The sequence below is a fragment of the Xenopus tropicalis genome, chromosome 2 (assembly GCF_000004195.4).
Source record: "Xenopus tropicalis strain Nigerian chromosome 2, UCB_Xtro_10.0, whole genome shotgun sequence".
NCBI classification, from domain to species: Eukaryota; Metazoa; Chordata; class Amphibia; order Anura; family Pipidae; genus Xenopus; species Xenopus tropicalis.
This window is the reverse complement of record NC_030678.2, coordinates 69,500,659-69,519,203: the sequence shown is the minus strand read 5'-3', so window position 1 is coordinate 69,519,203 and position 18,545 is coordinate 69,500,659. Positions and strand designations below refer to the sequence as shown.

At 40.7% G+C, this 18,545-nt stretch overlaps 1 protein-coding gene across 9 annotated transcripts in view; it reads left to right on the top strand.

The window, feature by feature from the left end:
- smpd2 (sphingomyelin phosphodiesterase 2) overlaps positions 1-15,028 on the top strand; it is a 108,409-nt gene extending 93,381 nt beyond the window's left edge. For 8 of the 9 annotated variants that reach the window (XM_031895684.1, XM_012955865.3, XM_012955849.3 and 5 more), the window contains 2 exons: positions 13,799-13,946; positions 14,053-15,028. In XM_031895684.1, the coding sequence (XP_031751544.1) occupies positions 13,799-13,946; positions 14,053-14,363 (459 nt within the window). In that variant the 3' untranslated portion in view covers positions 14,364-15,028. 9 annotated transcript variants of the gene reach the window in all.
- The last annotated feature ends 3,517 nt before the right edge of the window (positions 15,029-18,545 follow it).

The following is an 18,545-nucleotide window of genomic DNA, read 5'->3' as shown; positions in this document are numbered from 1 at the left end:
GAGTAGAAAGACATGGGTACCCATTTTAGATTCGGGGGAATGTGTACTTTCCACAAATATTTGACTTTCTGGGGTGAGCATACTTTTTACTAGCTTTATCCCACATATAATGATGTAAATATGTTGCTTTTGCTGGAGCTGAAATGACAGAAATGATAGATCATATGAGGGTATGTTCATTTTGGGGCACCTACATGCCACATACTTGGGTAAACCTATATATATTGGGCATCAAACTGTTCAGTGGACCCCTGGCGTTCAAATTTAGGGTGTTTTATCTTGGTACCTAATGCTATGTGGGAGATAAGATCCTGCTAATTGGAAGCTTTGAGGGGATTTTTGGAAATGTCAACAAAATTGCTACATTTAGAAAAGCTTTGCGGCTTGGTACTTTGGAGTAGAAAGACATGGGTACCCATTTTAGATTCGGAAGAATGTGTACTTTCCAAAAATATATGGATTTCTGGGGTGAGCATACTTTATACTAGCTTTATTCCACATATAATGATGTAAATGTGTTGATTTTGCAGGAGCTGAAATGACAGAAATGACAGATCATATGGGGCTATGTTCACATTGGGGCCCCTACATGCCACATACTTTGGTAAACCTATACATATTGTGCATCAAACTGTTTAGTGGACCCCTGGCGTTCATATTTAGGGTGTTTTATTTGGTTTCTTTATGACCTATAGGAGATAAGATACTATAGACTGGAAGCTTTGAAGTGATTTTTTAAAAAATTCACAAATTTTGATAAAAACCACCAATAACTTTAGGAAAGCATTGCGACTTGATAGTTTAGAGTAGACAGACAGTGCCTATTACTGGATTCCCCAGAATCTGTTCTTTTCAGAAATGTGTAATTTTCTGGGATAAACCTTCTGGTAGTGGATTTTTTGGCCTTGAAATCTAAAGTATGCAGCTTTCTGAAGCAGTGCTTTGGAAATTTGGTAGTGTACTGCTGGGAGTTTTTGACCTATTTAAGTGAGAAATCATAAAACTATATATATTTGGTATTGACACGTTCAGGAGACATGGGACTTTCCAAATCAGTTGTATTTTTGTACATAAAATAATTTTTGTTTCTGGTATGTGTGTTTATATTATGGAAAATTTGATTTTTTTTAATTTTTTTTTTAGATATTTAGAAGCCTATATCTTGTTACAGAATTGGAATTAAACCAAAATTCTGAAAGCTTAGGTTGTCTTGAAAAAAACAATATATTGTTTTCCTGGGTAAACTAAAAGTCCCCCCGAGGAAAGGCCCCTAAAGTGAAACTGTGCAAAATGTTCAAAAACTGTCTGGCAGTAGAAGTTCCACTTTGGTCCAAAATGGCTGGCAGTGAAAGGGTTAATACCATACTTAGAAAAGACCCTAGCGCACCACTGGAACTTGACTGATTGGTGACTTGGTGCTCCTAGCCTCGGATCAGAAAAACCACAAGGTGACGAGGCTAACCTGCCCAAACCTGCTTTGCACCTTAAAAGAAAAAACTCACTTCATTTCTGCACTGCAACATTGGGGGAAATCTTAATGCATTCCTACAAGCTTCAGTTTTGTTATAATCAGCTGTGATCTGATTGGATCTTTTTTCTTGTAGATTCTCCAATCAGAGCATAGCTGTCTTAACAGACCGTAAAATTGACTAACCAAGGCACTGATGTAGGCAGGGCTGGGGAGATATTAGATACTGAAGGCACTACGGAAATGAAGACTGAGTATCTGCAGTCTGTAAACTTTACCTAAGAACCTCACCAACTCTGAACTTTTGCTTCAGGTTTTATCCCACTCCCAAGGGTACTATACTGTATATGTCCTAAAGGCTGAATCACTAGCTGAAATTTAATAGTTTGGCCCCTGGCATCTATAATATCCCTATCACAATTGCTTAGTCCTACATTTTTGCCACTCTTTGCCTCTGAAAAAAGCCAATTGTGCTTTTATATATTTGTTTTTGCAGTTTTTTTTCTTATTTTTGTCAGTTTTGTTCATTTCTAGTTGGTTACAGTGGAGCCCTCATGAGACCTGCATAGCTGGAAAAAAAACCAATGTTGTGTTTCAGTGCCAGTGTTATAGTGCGAGGCCATGTCTGAATATCTGGCCAGTACCCACTGCATCTCACTGCATACAATGTGCTGGTTTTGTAAATATAGACTGCATTTCACTGTATATAATGTGCCTGGTATGTCTGTACCCACTACCTTTCTTGCTATAAAACTAACTATAAAAAACATTTAAGCTAACTGATCACAAACACAAATCGATGGAGAACCCCTCACAGAAGTGCATGTATGAATGCTTTTACATCCAAACATTTTAAGGGTGAAAAAAGCACTCCCACCCGTGCACAATATCCCTGGAAGTCAGTGGGAACCGAGAGAGGTAGTTGGGAGGTTCATTTTTTACACAGCAAATCCAGTCTCACATTAGCTTTAAGTTAGTCTATGTATGGCCCATCCTTAGCCTCCCCAATACCATGGGGCTGAACACGCTGCTCGAAACTCGATTAAAGAAATAAAACACCTTAAGGTACAAATAATGTTAGCTCAGGAAACACACATTAAAAAAACGAAGGTTCTCAAGTTCAAGGTTTCTCAACTATTCATACTAGCACACCTACACAACCAAATCTAGGGCTACTATGATTCTTATAGCAGGTTCACTGGGATTTACTTCAACAGAGACAAAACCTGACACGGCAGGGAACAATAAATAATGTAAAATATACACTAGCCTCGGTCTACCTCCCCTCCACGGAGCAACACATGGCACTGTATCATATACTTCAAGCTTTAACTGAATTTGAGGAAGATGTACTGATCTTACCATACTGAAAAATGTAATCTATCAAAAAACTTTTTAGGGCACACACTTTAAAGGAGAGGAAAAGTCATTTTGGCATTTTACTGCCACATCACCACATTAGTGCCACCTAGAATGCTATATTTATTCTGCAGAAAGCTTTACCATTGTAACAGTGCCTGGTGGTCTAGTGGGGCGGCGGGGACGCCCGCCTCTTCACCATGCACAACGATGCGTGTGTCCTGTAGTTCTGGCGCGCAACGTATGACGTCATCGCACAATTTCTTTGCCCAACTTCGGTTTAGCGTCCTAGTTCCTACTATTGTCTATTTTGATTGCCTCTTCTTGTTTTGACCCTTGCCTGACCTTGACTTCGCTGTTTGCTGCCTGTACTGACCCTTTGCCTGTTTACGGATTATGCCTTTTGAATCTCGACTCTGTATCTCGTTGCCTGCACGGATTTGACCTCGGCCTGTTGCACATTCGTCTCCTCTCCCTAACTTTGCTTAAACACTAGGGTCCCTAGCCTGCCCATTTGCCCTGGTTCTCTCACAATAGGGCTGATTCACTACAGTGCGTTTTAACGTGCACTATTTATAGCGTGCGTTTAAAAATTTTATTGCGTCGAAATTTTCGCGACTTAAAGCACGATTCACTATAAGCACACTTGCGCTACTTTACGCGCGATACTGCATGCGATATTTTAGTTGCGAAAAGTATACACGCTTTAAATAACGCGCAGCGCAGTATATTTCGCGTGCCCGCTAATTATAGCAAGTGCGATAGCTTTCACATGCGCGGGAATTGTCGCGACATTACGCACGCGCCAATTGCCACGCGACTTGCCGCACGTGGCAGCAAAAAACTGGCGACATTTTGCGCATTTGCCCTGGGAGAGCACAGAAATGCTAGAGAGGTGCTGTATAAATGTTTATTTGCAAAAAAAATAAAAATATACGTAAAAAAAAAAAGAAGTGCTATTGATAATAAAATAGGGGGGGGGGGCCTAAAGTAAAATGGCCTAAAGACAAAATTGTTGGCAGAATATTTGCAAAAATTTAAACCATATAGCATATTGATGCCGTTACTGATAAATGTAAGAGTATAGGAGAAACTACATGAAAGTATAGAATACCATATCAAGGAAGGCAAAATAATTAGACATTACCCAGTTCAAAAGTACAAATCTAAAAACTTTTATTTTTACAATAAAATGTTAAAATTTGTAGAAAAAATGTAAAAAAATAAAACTTAGGTCTTGCTGCCCTTGATATCCCGAATGTCCCCCTGGAGCTGGGCCATGTCCCCCCGGAGCTGGGCCAACTGGGCCTTGATGGTGTCCAGATCCTCCTGCATTGACCGAAGTGTGGGGTCAGTCCACCCAGGTGATGTTTGGGTCCCCACATCTTCGATCCATCCTGAGGGTCCCTCGTCCGCAGGAGGACCTGGTGCCCAGCGTTTGGCCTGGGGAGAGAACTCCAGTGGGGGAGAGTCTGGGGCCTCGGTAGATAACTCCATGGGGGGAGTGTCTGGGGCCTGGGGAGTCTCTGGGGCTGATGGAGCCTCTGGGGCCTCTGGTGCTGCTGGGGCCTCGGGGGGCCTCTGGTGCTGCTGGGGCCTGTGGGACCTCGGGGGCCTGGAGAGCCTCTGTAGCCTGGGGGGCCTGGGGTTGGGCCTCGGGATAAGGCTCTACATCCAGCTGAAGTTCTGTGAGATAGTAGTATTGCTATAATTTATTATAAATATATATACACTCATACACCATCATAAATAACGGGGCCCCTCACAAGAACATTTTTTGGGCCCCCCTCCTCCCACACCCCCACTGGCCCCTCCCCCTGTGAACCCTCACATCAATACAAAGGACACACAGACATTGTTAGCCAGGGCCCCCTAAAACATTTGTGGTCCTTCCCCAAATGACTTATACTATGGGCCGCTCCCTGTTGCTTCCCCCCTGCTTTAAACTTATTTATGCATATGTATTTGAAAATAGATGTGTGTGTATGTGTATATATATATATATATATAATACGAAGTGCTGGGAAGCTGCACACCATAAAGAACAATAATACCTGGGTGCCTGTGGCAAAACAATATCTAGACAGACATGGGGTGATGCACACACAGGATTTTCACAAGGAGTCACGAAGATGTGAAATAATATTCAGAGGTTTATTGTGACCAACGTTTCAGTTCCTCACAGGAACTTTCCTCATCCCTGACATTCCTTACATTTGTACTTTTAGTTCAAATTACTTGCTAAATCTTTTACTGAAAGTATTCTGCAAAAGCATAATAAAGTACAATAATTACCTTCCGCTATTTCAGCGACCAGATCTGAATTCCTGCGCTTCAGGTCCGACCATAACCGCTGGAGCATGCGGAGGTCCACATCTTGGAGGTCGCGCAGGATTGCCCTCTTCCTCTCATGGACCCCTAAGGGCCCCAGCGGCAGACTATCATATCCTGAGCGCAGGAAAAGGTCACAATGTACCGCCTCTCCCCCGGTAGCAGATCAGAAACCCCAGGCATGATGCTCTCTGTAGTGTGACTGCAGGCTCAATGACACAAAATGGCCGCAAGTCGCACATGTCACGAGATTACAAAGTCGCGACAAAAGAGTTGCCAAATATACCTAGTACTGTATATTATGGCAACTAAATATTTACCGCTATAGTACTGCATATTATGGCGACTGAATATTTACCGCTATAGTACTGCATATTATGGCGACTAAATATTTACCGCTATAGTAGCGAAATTATGCAAATAAACGCACGCCATGTTAGTAATACATGCCAATACTTTCGTAAAATTACTATATTAAAAATGACCATTTCCCTGAAAACTGGAGGCTGCATCACTCTAGGGGCAACACATACTTGAATAAATAACACAGCTAAGTCCATATTTTATTGCCAAAAACTGTACTTTTCTATAATTATCGCCTGCCTGAAGTAGGTGTTAATTTTCGCATAGACTAATGCGATATTAAGCGCGCCTAAGTGTTTGTGAATCATGCATTCGTATTAATTTCTGTGCGCAAATTAGCGCATGTGGTAGCGCAAAATTTAACGCTTGCGATATGCGACAACGCGCGTGGTAATACTGTTGCGAAGGTGACTGTTATAGGCAGAAGAGTGAGCTCTGACCTTGGCTTTGTGATCTTGGCTTTTGTTCTGGGTTTGGGATACTGTGGACTCTGAAGGGGCTTCTGCTTCATCAAAATTCTCTGTCTTCAGCCGTAAGTACCCAAAAGAGAGCTGCCAATAGACATCGGAAGGAGTCACCAGAATATCAGGCTGGTGATAGGGTGTGGTTATCTTCTAAAAATATTTCGCTTAAGGTTCCTTCCGCCAAATTGGGTCCCAAATTTATTGGTCCTTTTGTCATTTCAGAGATTATTAACCCTTTCTCAGTCCAGCTAAAACTTCATCCTGAACTTATTCCTTGAATATTTTTCATGTCTCTCTTTTAAAGCCTGCCAGGGTGGTTTGCCAGCATTGTCCTCCTTCTCCAGTTGTGGTAGATGGCCAGCCTGAGTATGAGATACAAAGAATTGTTGATTCACATATTTCTAGGGAAGGGGTTACCTTGTACACTGGAGAGAATATGGCCCTAAGGGCAGATCTTGGGTTCCTGCTGCTGATGTCAAGGCTGATCACCTTATAAGACAATTTTATGCCAGGTTTCCTGAAAAGCCTAGGGGTCCAGTGCTCCCCTCTAGAGGTGAGAGTAATGCCAATGCGTGGGCCCTGTAGTTCTGGCATGCGGAAGTGTGTGCGCATCCTTTTAAACTGGTGTAACACATGGCGTCATTGCGCAAGGTGCGAAATTCAAATTAAAGGCGCCTGCACATAAATTTCATTGCCAAACTTCGGTTTAGCTTTTTAGTTCCTGCTTTTGTCTATTTTGATTGCCTCTTCTTGTTTTGATCCTTGCCTGACCTTGACTTTGCTGTTTGCTGCCTGTACTGACCCTTTGCCTGTTTACTGATTACGCCTTTTGGATCTCGACTCTGTACCTCGTTGCCTGCACGGATTTGACCTCGGCCTGTCCACATTTGTCTCCTCACCCTAACTGTGCTTTAACGCTTGGTTCCCTAGCCTGCCCAGAACATTTGCTCTGGTTTTCTCACAATAAGTCCTGAGCACCCGAGTAGCAGAGGGCTCCTCCCCAAATGAAAGGTGACTGTTATAGGCAGAAGAGTGAGCTCTGACCGGGATCTTGGCTTTTTTTCTGGTTTTGGGATACTGTGCATGACAACCATACCCGAGTAAAGAGCCTGAGAAGCTCTTTGTTTAAGATAGCAGCTGCCATTTTAGCTTGGTCTTTGTAGCTTCCTGCTGCAACTCTAGCCATTGTTAGCTCAGATCACACATTCCTAAGGGAGGGGGAGTGAGTTTTATGAATTCTCATGGGAGGGGGGAGCAGGAGAAGGGGATGAAGGATTTTTCTGAGAGAGGAAGTCTGATACCTGAGAACAGTAGGAGTAGGAGAAACAATAGGTTACCTGAAAGCAGTTCTAATGTGTAGCGCTTCTGAAAGCTCAGACCCAAGCACAATGCACTGAGATGGCGCCTACACACCAATATTACAACCAAAAAATACATTTGTTGGTTCAAGAACACAATTTTATTTGCTATGTAAACAGTGTAATTTAGAACTAAAAGTATACCATAAAAATCATGACAGTATTCTTTTAAAATTTACTTTGGGTTGTGTGAGCATCTAGTACACAATCTGCAGCCTGGGTCTCCCACTTCAAAGGCCGCCATGCCACACACCTACTGCTTTCTGTGCCACTCCAACCTGTTCATTAGCTATATACCTCATCCATTATTAGCACTGCTCACTGTGACACAGGGACAATTCCTGTTTTAAAATATTGAACGCATTTCCAGGCTCATGCTGTATGTATAGAGAAGGGGGGGACGGGACACTGACCCCACTCCCCATCCTTTCCTCTCTGTGCCGCCTTTCACAATCCATCTGTCTCCTCTCAAATACACACACACAACAGCGCACCGTTACACACAGCCAGCAACTTGTTTGATTGTAACCACCTAAAAGTGATAAATATATCTAGGTCTGTAATGTTTCGATCATGCATCAATTTTTCTATCACTTTTAGGTGGTTACAATCAAAAAAGTTGCTGGCTCCTGAGTGTAGCATTAATTTCCATCCTTTTTAATTTTTGTTGTTAGTTTTTAGTGTTAATGAAATGTCTAATTTGATAATACAATTGATGTTTCGATCATGTATTTTTCGAAGTATCATCAAATTAGACATTTCATTAACACTAAATTTCCCCCGCAAAGACTAGACCCCACAGATATTGAGTGGCTTTGGTCTCAGAAGACAATGCCTACTATTTCCCTTTTCTATAAACAATTATTACACTTCACAACTCACCCATAATTAAGATTGAAGGAAAAATGGGAAAAGGACCTTGACATAGATACTGATCAATGGGATAAAATTACATAACTGGTACATATATCATCACCCCTAAAATGAAAGAGCTGAACTATAAATTATTAACCAAATGGTACATATATCCTACAAACTGGCAAAAAGTTATAGCTCAGTTTTGGCACTTTGTTCGACATGCAAAGAAAGCCCAGGAGCTCTAATACACATTTTCTGGGGCTATCCTATACTAACTACCTTCTGGCAGGCAGTAAGAGACCTAATTAGACAGATAACTGACATAGACATCCCAGAAACCCCCTCAGATGTTTATGACACTCTGCTTGCCACTAGTACATACAAAAATTCGCTAGTACCAGTATTAGATACTGCTAAAGCTCTGATCCAATTCAAATGTAGACAAACAAGCAGCCCTAAAAAATCCTGGCTTAACAAAATAGCGCAAATCTTCAGATTTGAGGAGCTTAACCCTTCTTCTGAAAAAGAAGCTAGAAAATGAATAGCAAAATGGTTCTACTGGACCCAATATATATACAAATCAATACCAAAAACTTTAGGCTGTATACTTGTTTAAACAGAAGATTTGGTCCCCCTTGCAATAGTGAGGTACTAGGAACTGGGATTTTAGTGTATTGCCTCCACCTGGGGATTGGCACACCTCACACCTCAAGGGGATTTCCATTAGGACAATAATCACAGTTTGCAGCAAATATCAACTTTATATAACAATGTGAAAATAAAATAGCATTAACATGCAAACAGTAATAAACCCTGCTTTGGGGAAATCTGGGTGATTTTAGCCACTACTGGCTCAGTCTCTCTGAGGATTTCGTTCCACACATTTCCTGGAGGAAATACCCTTTCCCAGTTCAGTCCTGGCAAAGTCCCTTCCCCAGAGCTCTTTGGGACAGGTAGCGCTACCTGGGGAAACCAAAAGTACCTCACCCTTTGGAATAGGCAGTTGCTCCCACGTAGCAAACCACGAGAAACACCTGTCCTCACACAGGGGACATGCACAGGAGACATTCAATACCTTTTCCTCAGATGGATCACTCACTGGGGATCCACAGGGGGTAAAGGCATCTGACTGTAGTGTAGAAGATCTCTCTTTACAGGCTGGCACTCCTGATGGTAAGCAGAGATCCCTTCATAAGCTGCTGGGCCCGTCCCTGATTTTTGGCTCCAAACCTAGGCCCACCTTTCTCTCCCAACAGTGATGTCACAGACTTCACAGGGGAAAGAGTTCTCTGACCCCCTACATTGGCATATCACAAGCATGCCCCCTTGACATACCCCCTGCTGAAATTTCACCATGGGGACCATTCGCTGCCCACGCTCCCCTTCTAGGCACCAGGCTGGAACACTGGAATATTGAAATCTTGAAAGTTGCACAACACACCCTTGCAATTTTCAGCAGATCAGAACTCTGGACAGAATAGGCTCATGTTTTCCTTTTCAAACCCTCTTTTTGTAACCCCACCTTCATACTAGGGTTGACACCTTTGCCCTCTTATTTATCCAGGCAGGGGGCAGGGAGCGACATCACATGGGGGCGGGTGGTGGCATCACACGGGTGGGGCTATGAAGTGGTGATCGCTGACTGGCTGATTGCTACGTCAGTCTCACCAAGTCTTTCCCAGTTTTCCTAACTCGAAAAACCTGGCTGGCAGTTTTGAACTAGATAGCCCTTATGAAAACCAGCCTGTCTGGTCCAAACTGGACAGGTAGCAACCCTACTTCATACCCAGTTTTTCCATTCTAAACGATTTCCTAACTGTACTCTATTCTGATACCCAGTTAACTGGTTTAATCCAGTTAACCATATTTATCTGGTCGGCACAATATGACAATCCACGTAGAACCCCATTCCAAATGTTCACTCTTGCCGAGGATACCGCATGACAGTTATACCTAGCTACTGATGTTGGCATCTCCTCTTTGTAAAATAAATGCTAAAAGTCTACAATCTACATGATGCTGTAGCAGCTTTACTACACCCATATGTGCTGTGCCAGATGGTTCTTATTTCCCTTTTTCTTCTCTTTTTGTAAAACAATAAAAAATAAAATAGAAAAAAAAATTGTGAACTCTAACTTTCACCCACTGACAAATGCACTTCTAAAAATCCCATTGGAATGAGTAAAAAATTAGTGAATTTTTCTGTGGTGAGCTCTAATCTGTCATTTTGATAAATCAGTCCCTTAAAGGAGAAGGAAAGGAAAAACACTGGGGGATGCTATTGCCAAAATGTTAGGCACCCCCTCCCAGTTATTTTAATCACTTACCTTATATTCTGGGTTGATGCTCCTGTTAGAAGAAAACCACACCAGCCCATGGTAGCTGCAAATGAGTGATCCGGTGCCGGCGAATGCAGGGTCGGACTGGGGGTGAAAGGCCCACCGGGGCTGCCGCCCCAGGGGCCCTGCAGATGCCAGTGCCCCCCCCGAGGGTCCCCCAACCCCCCTCACAGGGCCCCCCAACCCCCCTCGCAGGGCCCCCCCAGCCGACTTCCTCCCCCGAGCGTGTAAATTTAACGCATCAGGACTGGAGCTATCAGGCAGGGGGGGCGCGGGCAAAGGTCGGGTCTGGGCCACCAGGGCCCACTACAGCTGGGGCCCACCGCGATTGGTTGGTTTCACATTGTCCTCTAAATGCTTGAATTTTGCACTGCTGTGCCCGTCTTTCCTTTTTTTTGTGAATCTTAGTGAGATGTGGATTGTGCACAAAAATTTGCATATGAGATTGCATTTGCATGAGCATGCCCTCTTTGCATGTTTATTATGTGCAAATATAGTTACATAGGGTTGAAAAAAGACCCATCAAGTCCATCAAGTTCAACCCATCCAAGTAAACCCAGCACACACAAACCACACCTACCAATCTATACACTCACATACATAAACTATATATACAACCACTAATACTAACTGTAGATACTAACTGTAGATATTAGTATCACAATAGCCTTGGATATTCTGATTGTTCAAGAACTCATCCAGGCCCCTCTTAAAGGCATTAACAGAATCTGCCATTACCACATCTCTAGGAAGGGCATTCCACAACCTCACTGCCCTCACCGTGAAAAACCACCTACGCTGCTTCAAATGGAAGCTCCGTTCCTCTAATCTAAAGGGGTGACCTCTGGTGCATTGATTGTTTTTATGGGAAAAAAGAACATCCCCCATCTGCCTATAATCCCCTCTAATGTACTTGTACAGAGTAATCATGTCCCCTCGCAAGCGCCTCTTTTCCAGAGAAAACAACCCCAGCCTCGACAGTCTAACCTCATAGTTTAAATCTTCTATCCCCTTAACCAGTTTAGTTGCACGTCTCTGCACTCTCTCCAGCTCATTAATATGCTTCTTAAGGACTGGAGCCCAAAACTGCACTGCATACTCAAGGTGAGGCCTTACCAGGGACCTATAAAGAGGCAAAATTATGTTTTCATCCCTTGAGTCAATGCTCTTTTTTATACAAGACAGCACTTTATTTGCTTTAGTAGCCACAGAATGACACTGCCTGGAATTAGACAACTTGTTATCAACAAAAAACCCTAGATCCTTCTCCATTAAGGAAACCCCCAACACACTACCATTCAGTAGATAGTTCACGTTTATATTATTTCTACCAAAATGCATAACTTTGCACTTGTCCACATTGAACCTCATTTTCCAGTTTGCTGCCCAGTTTTCCAATTTTGTCAAATCGCTCTGCAAAGCGGCAACATCCTGCATGGAACTTATAGTTTTGCATAATTTTGTGTCATCAGCAAAAATAGAAACAGTACTCTCTATGCCCACCTCCAGGTCATTAATAAACAAGTTAAAAAGCAAAGGACCAAGGACTGACCCCTGCGGTACTCCACTAACCACACTGGTCCAATTAGAAAATGTTCCATTTACCACCACTCTTTGTAATCTATCCTTCAGCCAGTTCTCTATCTAATTACAAATATTATGTTCTAGGCCAATATTCCTTAATTTGATCATTAACCTTCTGTGAGGTACTGTATCAAACGCTTTAGCAAAGTCCAAGTAGATGACATCAACTGCCATTCCAGCATCGAGGTTCCTACTCACCTTCTCATAAAAGGCGACTAAATTAGTCTGGCAAGATCTGTTATGCATAAAACCATGCTGGCACAAACTAATAGTATTGTAAACTGCAATGTATTCAAGTACCCTATCCCTTATTACCCCTTCCAAAAGTTTTCCTACTACCGATGTCAGACTAACAGGCCTATAGTTTTCAGGCTGAGAACGGGATCCCTTTTTAAATAACGGCACCACATTAGCAATCCACCAGTCTCTCGGCACCATGCCAGACCTCAACGAATCCTGAAAAATTAAGTGAAGAGGTTTGGCAATCACAGCGCTCAGCTCATTTAATACCCTGGGATGAATCCCATCCGGTCCTGGACCTTTGTTTACCTTTACATGTAATATAGCGCCGTTTTTCTCTTTGTTAATATAAATTCGCAATTTGCAAAATTAGTTTAGTGAATATTTTTCCCGTCACTAAAGTTGTGGCTTAAATCGCATACATATTCGCAAATTGCACATACTTTAAAAGCTTTAAGGACATTTGCACTGCGAATAAAATTTCCATTTATGTTTGTACATTAAATGCACCAGTCTTGTCCAGCTTTATAAATGTAAACACGGGCAGGACAAATATGTTCACTGTGTGAATAATTTTGCTCTGCACAATTTTTATAAATGACCCCCACTGTAAAAAGCAAAATTAATATTCATGTGTGTTTCTAAAAGTAGTTAAATGTAAAACACATAGGGCCCGATTCACTAAAGTCCGAAATAAGGAGTGCTATTTATAGCATGCGTTAAAAATCTTATGACTTCTTATTTTTCACTTGATTCACTAAAAGGACACTTGTCATAATTAAGAAGCGATGTTCTTGGCGTTATTTATCTTGTGACGACATATTTTCAAGCAACGTGCTGCGTAATATGTTGTGCGCTGCGTAATATATTGCTTGAAAATATGTCGTCGCAAGATAAATAACGCCAAGAACATCGCTTCTTAATTATGACAAGTGTCCTTTTAGTGAATCGAGCGAAAAATAAGAAGTGATAAGATTTTTAACGCAGGCTATAAATAGCACTCCTTATTTCGGACTTTAGTTAATCGGGCCCATAGTAGTTTATATAAAGGCTGTTGATTTTATCCATGTCACTGCATGTCTAATTTACACCCAGAAGTGCAGCTGGCAACTTGCACTGTTCCCTGTAGTGAGCTGCATGTAACTCCACTTCCATAAAAGGTACTTGTGTCAAATTGCACTCCTAGCTCCTCCCTATAGTTGTACTCGCAGCTGCTTTGTCCTTTCTGCCTTCCATTGCAAATCAGGTATTGCTGAGCCTATTGAAGTAGGGAAACCACCTCCCAACCAGGCAGTAGCTCCAGGGCTCCCTTTCTACTCTTTGTTAATCGCATTGTGGGAAAAATGGCAATTGCTCTCAAAATTCCATTATGTTCACTGCACTCGTGAATGTAAATGAGCCCATAAGTCACTATTAACAATTCTGTTCTTTCAGTCTGCCCCAGGAATAGCTGTAAGTTGTCAGCAGGTTACTACTGGTTCTCAGTCATCAAGAAGTGACACCCCTTTTTCTGACCATGAAATAGTCACTGCCACGCTGAGACTACAAAGGATACCAGGAGTCAGCAATGTAAACTCAGAATGTAAGTAATATTCTTGTCCTTCTTTTTGCTTGGCCCTATTCCTAATCCCCTCTATATCCTCATGTAGCAAACAGATCTTTTTAAAACATGTATTCTTTCTCCACAGCTCTACCATCTGTGGTTTCGCCCATTTTCTCTTCATGCTGCACTGAGATATACACAGGTCTTCAAACAGCAGAGCGATGGAGCACTATATGTCGTTACCTAGTTATAATGTTTCTGTTTCTCTTGGCTCTTCAGTGTTCAACCACTCTTCTTTCTGTTTTAGGGCTTAAATGTAACATATTTCCTCCTGTATTAATGACACTTCTGTTTCTTCTTCTATCCTCTCTATTCCTTGTTCTGCATACAGCAGAGCAGCGGCAGCTACAAAGTGTCATTGAGCAGATAAACCTGGTACAACATGGACATGAGTGAAAGAGTGATTGGTTAAGTACCTAACAGCAACATATTATACCATTTAGACCTTTCTTTGAACATCCTATCCTTCACTAATTGTGGGGTACAGTCCATAACTGAATCTGATATTATTTTATTGATATATTATCATAAATGACCTACCTTTGTCTTAAATAGAACTTTTGTATTAGTGAACCTTAACCTGAAAACAACCGTGTGTTTAATCTAAAACTAGTAAAGTAGGCTACCTTCTTGCTAGATCACTTGTGGAGTCTCGGAGCACATTGGTGTGCCATTTTTTTATTTGCCATTTTTTATTTTGATCCAAAGTAAACAGTTCAAACATATCTGCTAAGGAACATATCTGTGTTAATATATAATTCTTTGCAGTCAGGGACGTAAGCAGTCTGTTGGCCAAAACTATAGTGAAATAGAAAGAAGCACCAATGTTCAGCCTAAGCTATATTTCAAATTTAATAAGCTGCTAGAAGCAATACAGAGCCATCATTTGCAGACAGAAAAGCCTAGCGGTACGCTTTTTCAATCTAAAAAAATGTGTGTTTATATGTTGGACATAAACATGGTTTGACATATGCAACATCATAGCTCCTCACTGTACATGAGTACTATGCAAGTCTATTGGTATTTAACATATTATGCTATTAAAATGCTTGAACACTTTTGCAAGTCTCCATTAAGTCTTTAGTATTAAACTGGATATTATGGAACACCTCTATCCCAATATACAGTATATAAGAACACAGCAATAGATGAACTCCTTTACTTGGCCTGCAAACACATAACAAGTAAATGGTTATCTACACAACCATAAATGGTTAGAGCGCCCTTGTAAAGCAAGCGCTCCCTCACAGAGAAATTACTTATAAAAACAGGGGATACCCGGACAAATATGGAAAAATATGGGGCCCATGGCTCGAAAACCACCATACAGCAGTACACTGACGATGGAACATACTTAAAGCCCCAATTTCTGCAAGTCTCGCCAAACTTGAAACTATTAATGTAAAAGTACTGCAATTCAGCTATCAACCCTGCTATTTCTATTTGTAAACTCAATAAAGTGTTGAATAAATAAAAAAAAAAAGGATTAAAGTAATTTAAACACATATGGGCAGATTTATCAAATTGAGATTAGAGCTCACCTTAGAAAAATTCATCCATTTTTTGTTCATTACTATGAGATTTTTAGAAGCATATTTATCAATAGGCGAACTAAACCCTCTACACATTTTCTTAAAAAACACCATCCCTGCATAGGTAACAACTCCCCTAACCAAATTGCTAAATTAATGTAATACCTACATAAACAGATAGGTGATCATGCTGCTTCATTTGTAAAATATACTGTAGCTCTTTGTGGGCATCATCTTTGTTGCCTTTACTTCCTGTGCTCCTTGTATGTATGTATATCTTTATTTATGAAGCGCTACTTATGTATGCAGCACTGTACAGTAGAATACATTAATACAAACAGGGTGTTAAAGATAATAACAGATAAATACAAAGTATAACAATAAATACAAATTAATACAAGATACAGTTTCAATAAGTTAAGAGTCAAAAACACAAGAGGACAGAGGTCCCTGCTTGTAGAGCTTACAATCTAGATGCTCCTTGTGCACACAATCTCCTGCACTTCATGGCTCCAGGAAGTACTGCCAGCTCTGATTTCCAGTCTGCTCAGGGGACACTAGGGGAAACATCATTTGCATAATAGTCAAGAACAGAGCTAGAGGAAAGAGAATAAGTCATGAGCATGCGTCTGCTTGTGGATAAGAATTACTACGCATGTCAGTTTCGGGGCTGCAATGAATTGAATGGAGGGGGTAGAGCTGGTCTTTGGAATGTGATTCACCCAGAGGCTAACTAGAGGTAGCGACAGAGCTATTTAAGGTTGGAAGGGGTCAGATGCAATTGAGTTAAGCTGTCCATTTTAGTGCACACTTAGATCTCCTTTAAATACACTTATAAATTATAATTCCCATAGGAATGAATATAAAGTGGGTGAATTTTTCTGTGGTGAGCTTTAATTTTACATTTTAATAAATCTGCCCATAACGTGCAATGCAGTTCTATGCATTTCAACCACATGGCAGGGCCAACATTTTGCCCTAGGGCATATGCTTTGAGAAACTAATGGTAACACCTCATTTTATAAAATATGCAAAGTTCTATAAGTTAAACTTAACAATTCCCTTTTTATATTAACAACATTCCTACTACTTCTTTCCTGTACCCCCCTTGTTTTGCATACAATTAAGCAGCAGTAAAAAGAAAGAGACCATTTACAAATTGCTGTAAAATAAACTGGTAGCATGATATATACAATGACACTGCAACTCAGCAGAGGCAGATATCTGCACTACACAGGGTTTATGACGTGATGCCTGTAAAGCCATACTGTGGAGGGAAAGGTTATGTGAGGTAAATTAATGACATCACAAGACATCATTACAGTAAACACATTAAACATTGTGTAAGTAAACACATTAAAATAAAAACAATATACTAACAGTCCTTTCAATTAAGAATCCTGCTTGTATGCAAGAAGTGTTATGTATCATAGCAAATGGATATTTATGTTGCAATGATCAGTTAACCCTTAGATATGGGATCCCTTAAACTTGTTTCCAGAAAGCTCCAAATTTCGGGAAGTTAATTTTAAAGGTATTCTGTTATGATTTTAATTGTGTTCTTTTTATTTCTAAAGTATACTTTACATAGCAAATAATTCACTATACCATTTAAAATTAGAACTGCTTTCTGATAAGCTATTGCTTCTCCTATTCCCTGTAAAACTGTAACTTGTACTTAATTCTAGCTTAACTTGAAGAATCCATATCAGTGGCAAAACAATGTTATTGGCTTTAATTAATGTTGAAAATAATTTTTAGCAGAGCAGGTTCAAGGTATGGAGATCCAAATTACGGAAAGACCCTGTATTCCATTTATTTAGTGCTTTGATAACAGTAGTTTCAGTGAACCCATGCATGTGAAAAAAGCTTTATTAGGTTTTTTCACATGCATGGGTTCACTGAAACTACTGTTATAGTCACCAGCGATTGTTCTCTGCTACTGGGGGTGAATAATCCCTCTTAAATGCATAGGCTACTTGGGATGTTGTCTGAGAGGGTAATGCTTTATCACTATCCCTTTGCAGCACTGACTAGTGGTCAAAGATTGCCTTTTCTAACTTGCCTGCACTCTGGGTATATGAGAAAATGTCTTTGTATCTAATTTGCTAGCCTAAGCAGTAGGTCTATTTCAACCCCTTTTAAAAAAGGATAGTGTCCTGAATTTGTGCTTTCTACACAGTTCATGTAGGAGATATTTGATGACATAGCACTACAACTTCCTTCAGGCACTTTAGTGAATTTTTTTGTACCGTTTGAATCATTTGATATATTTTGGATCACTGGAAACGTATAATTTGATATACTTTTGAATAAATGTGGTGGATGGCATAAAAAATGTAAATATATACAAGACACTTTTACCCTTAATGGAACTGCGTTAAGCAAATTCATTATGCAAAAGTGACCTAGGGGTCCTTGTAGATTATAAACTTGGCTGTAACAGGCAATGCCAGGCAGGACAAACAAGGTTTTGCATTGTATTAATAGGATTAATGGAAGGGTGATTCATCCCCTTTACAAAACACTGGTAAGGTTTTAGAATATAGTGTGCCGTTTTGGTCCCTAGTGCTTAAAGTAGGGCAACTGTGCTTAAAGTAGAGCAACTAAGCTGGAGAGGGTATGAAAAAGTCCCAGTTATGAAAAAGACTGCCCAATTTGGGGCTGTTTACCCTGGAAAAGAAATGCCATGGGGACATATGATAAATATAGAAGGAGACCATAAAATAAACTCTCCAATGCTTTATTTACCAATATGTCTTATCAGCAGACACAAGAGCATCCATTCAGAAGAGGTTACATCTTAATATTTGCAAAGGGTTTTTTACACTAAGAGCTGTGAAGTTGTGGTATTCCCTCCCTGGTTTTACTAGGATTGGGTTGGATGGCTTTTAGCAAGTGAAAAATACAGGGTTATTGAAAGTGACTTCAAAGTCAGTGAATGTATATGCAGAAGGTGGGCAGTATGAATTTCTGCTTCAATTGGTCCAAACATTGATACAAGTGCAATATTAGATCCCATATTTGCAAGGAATAAGGTGAATTC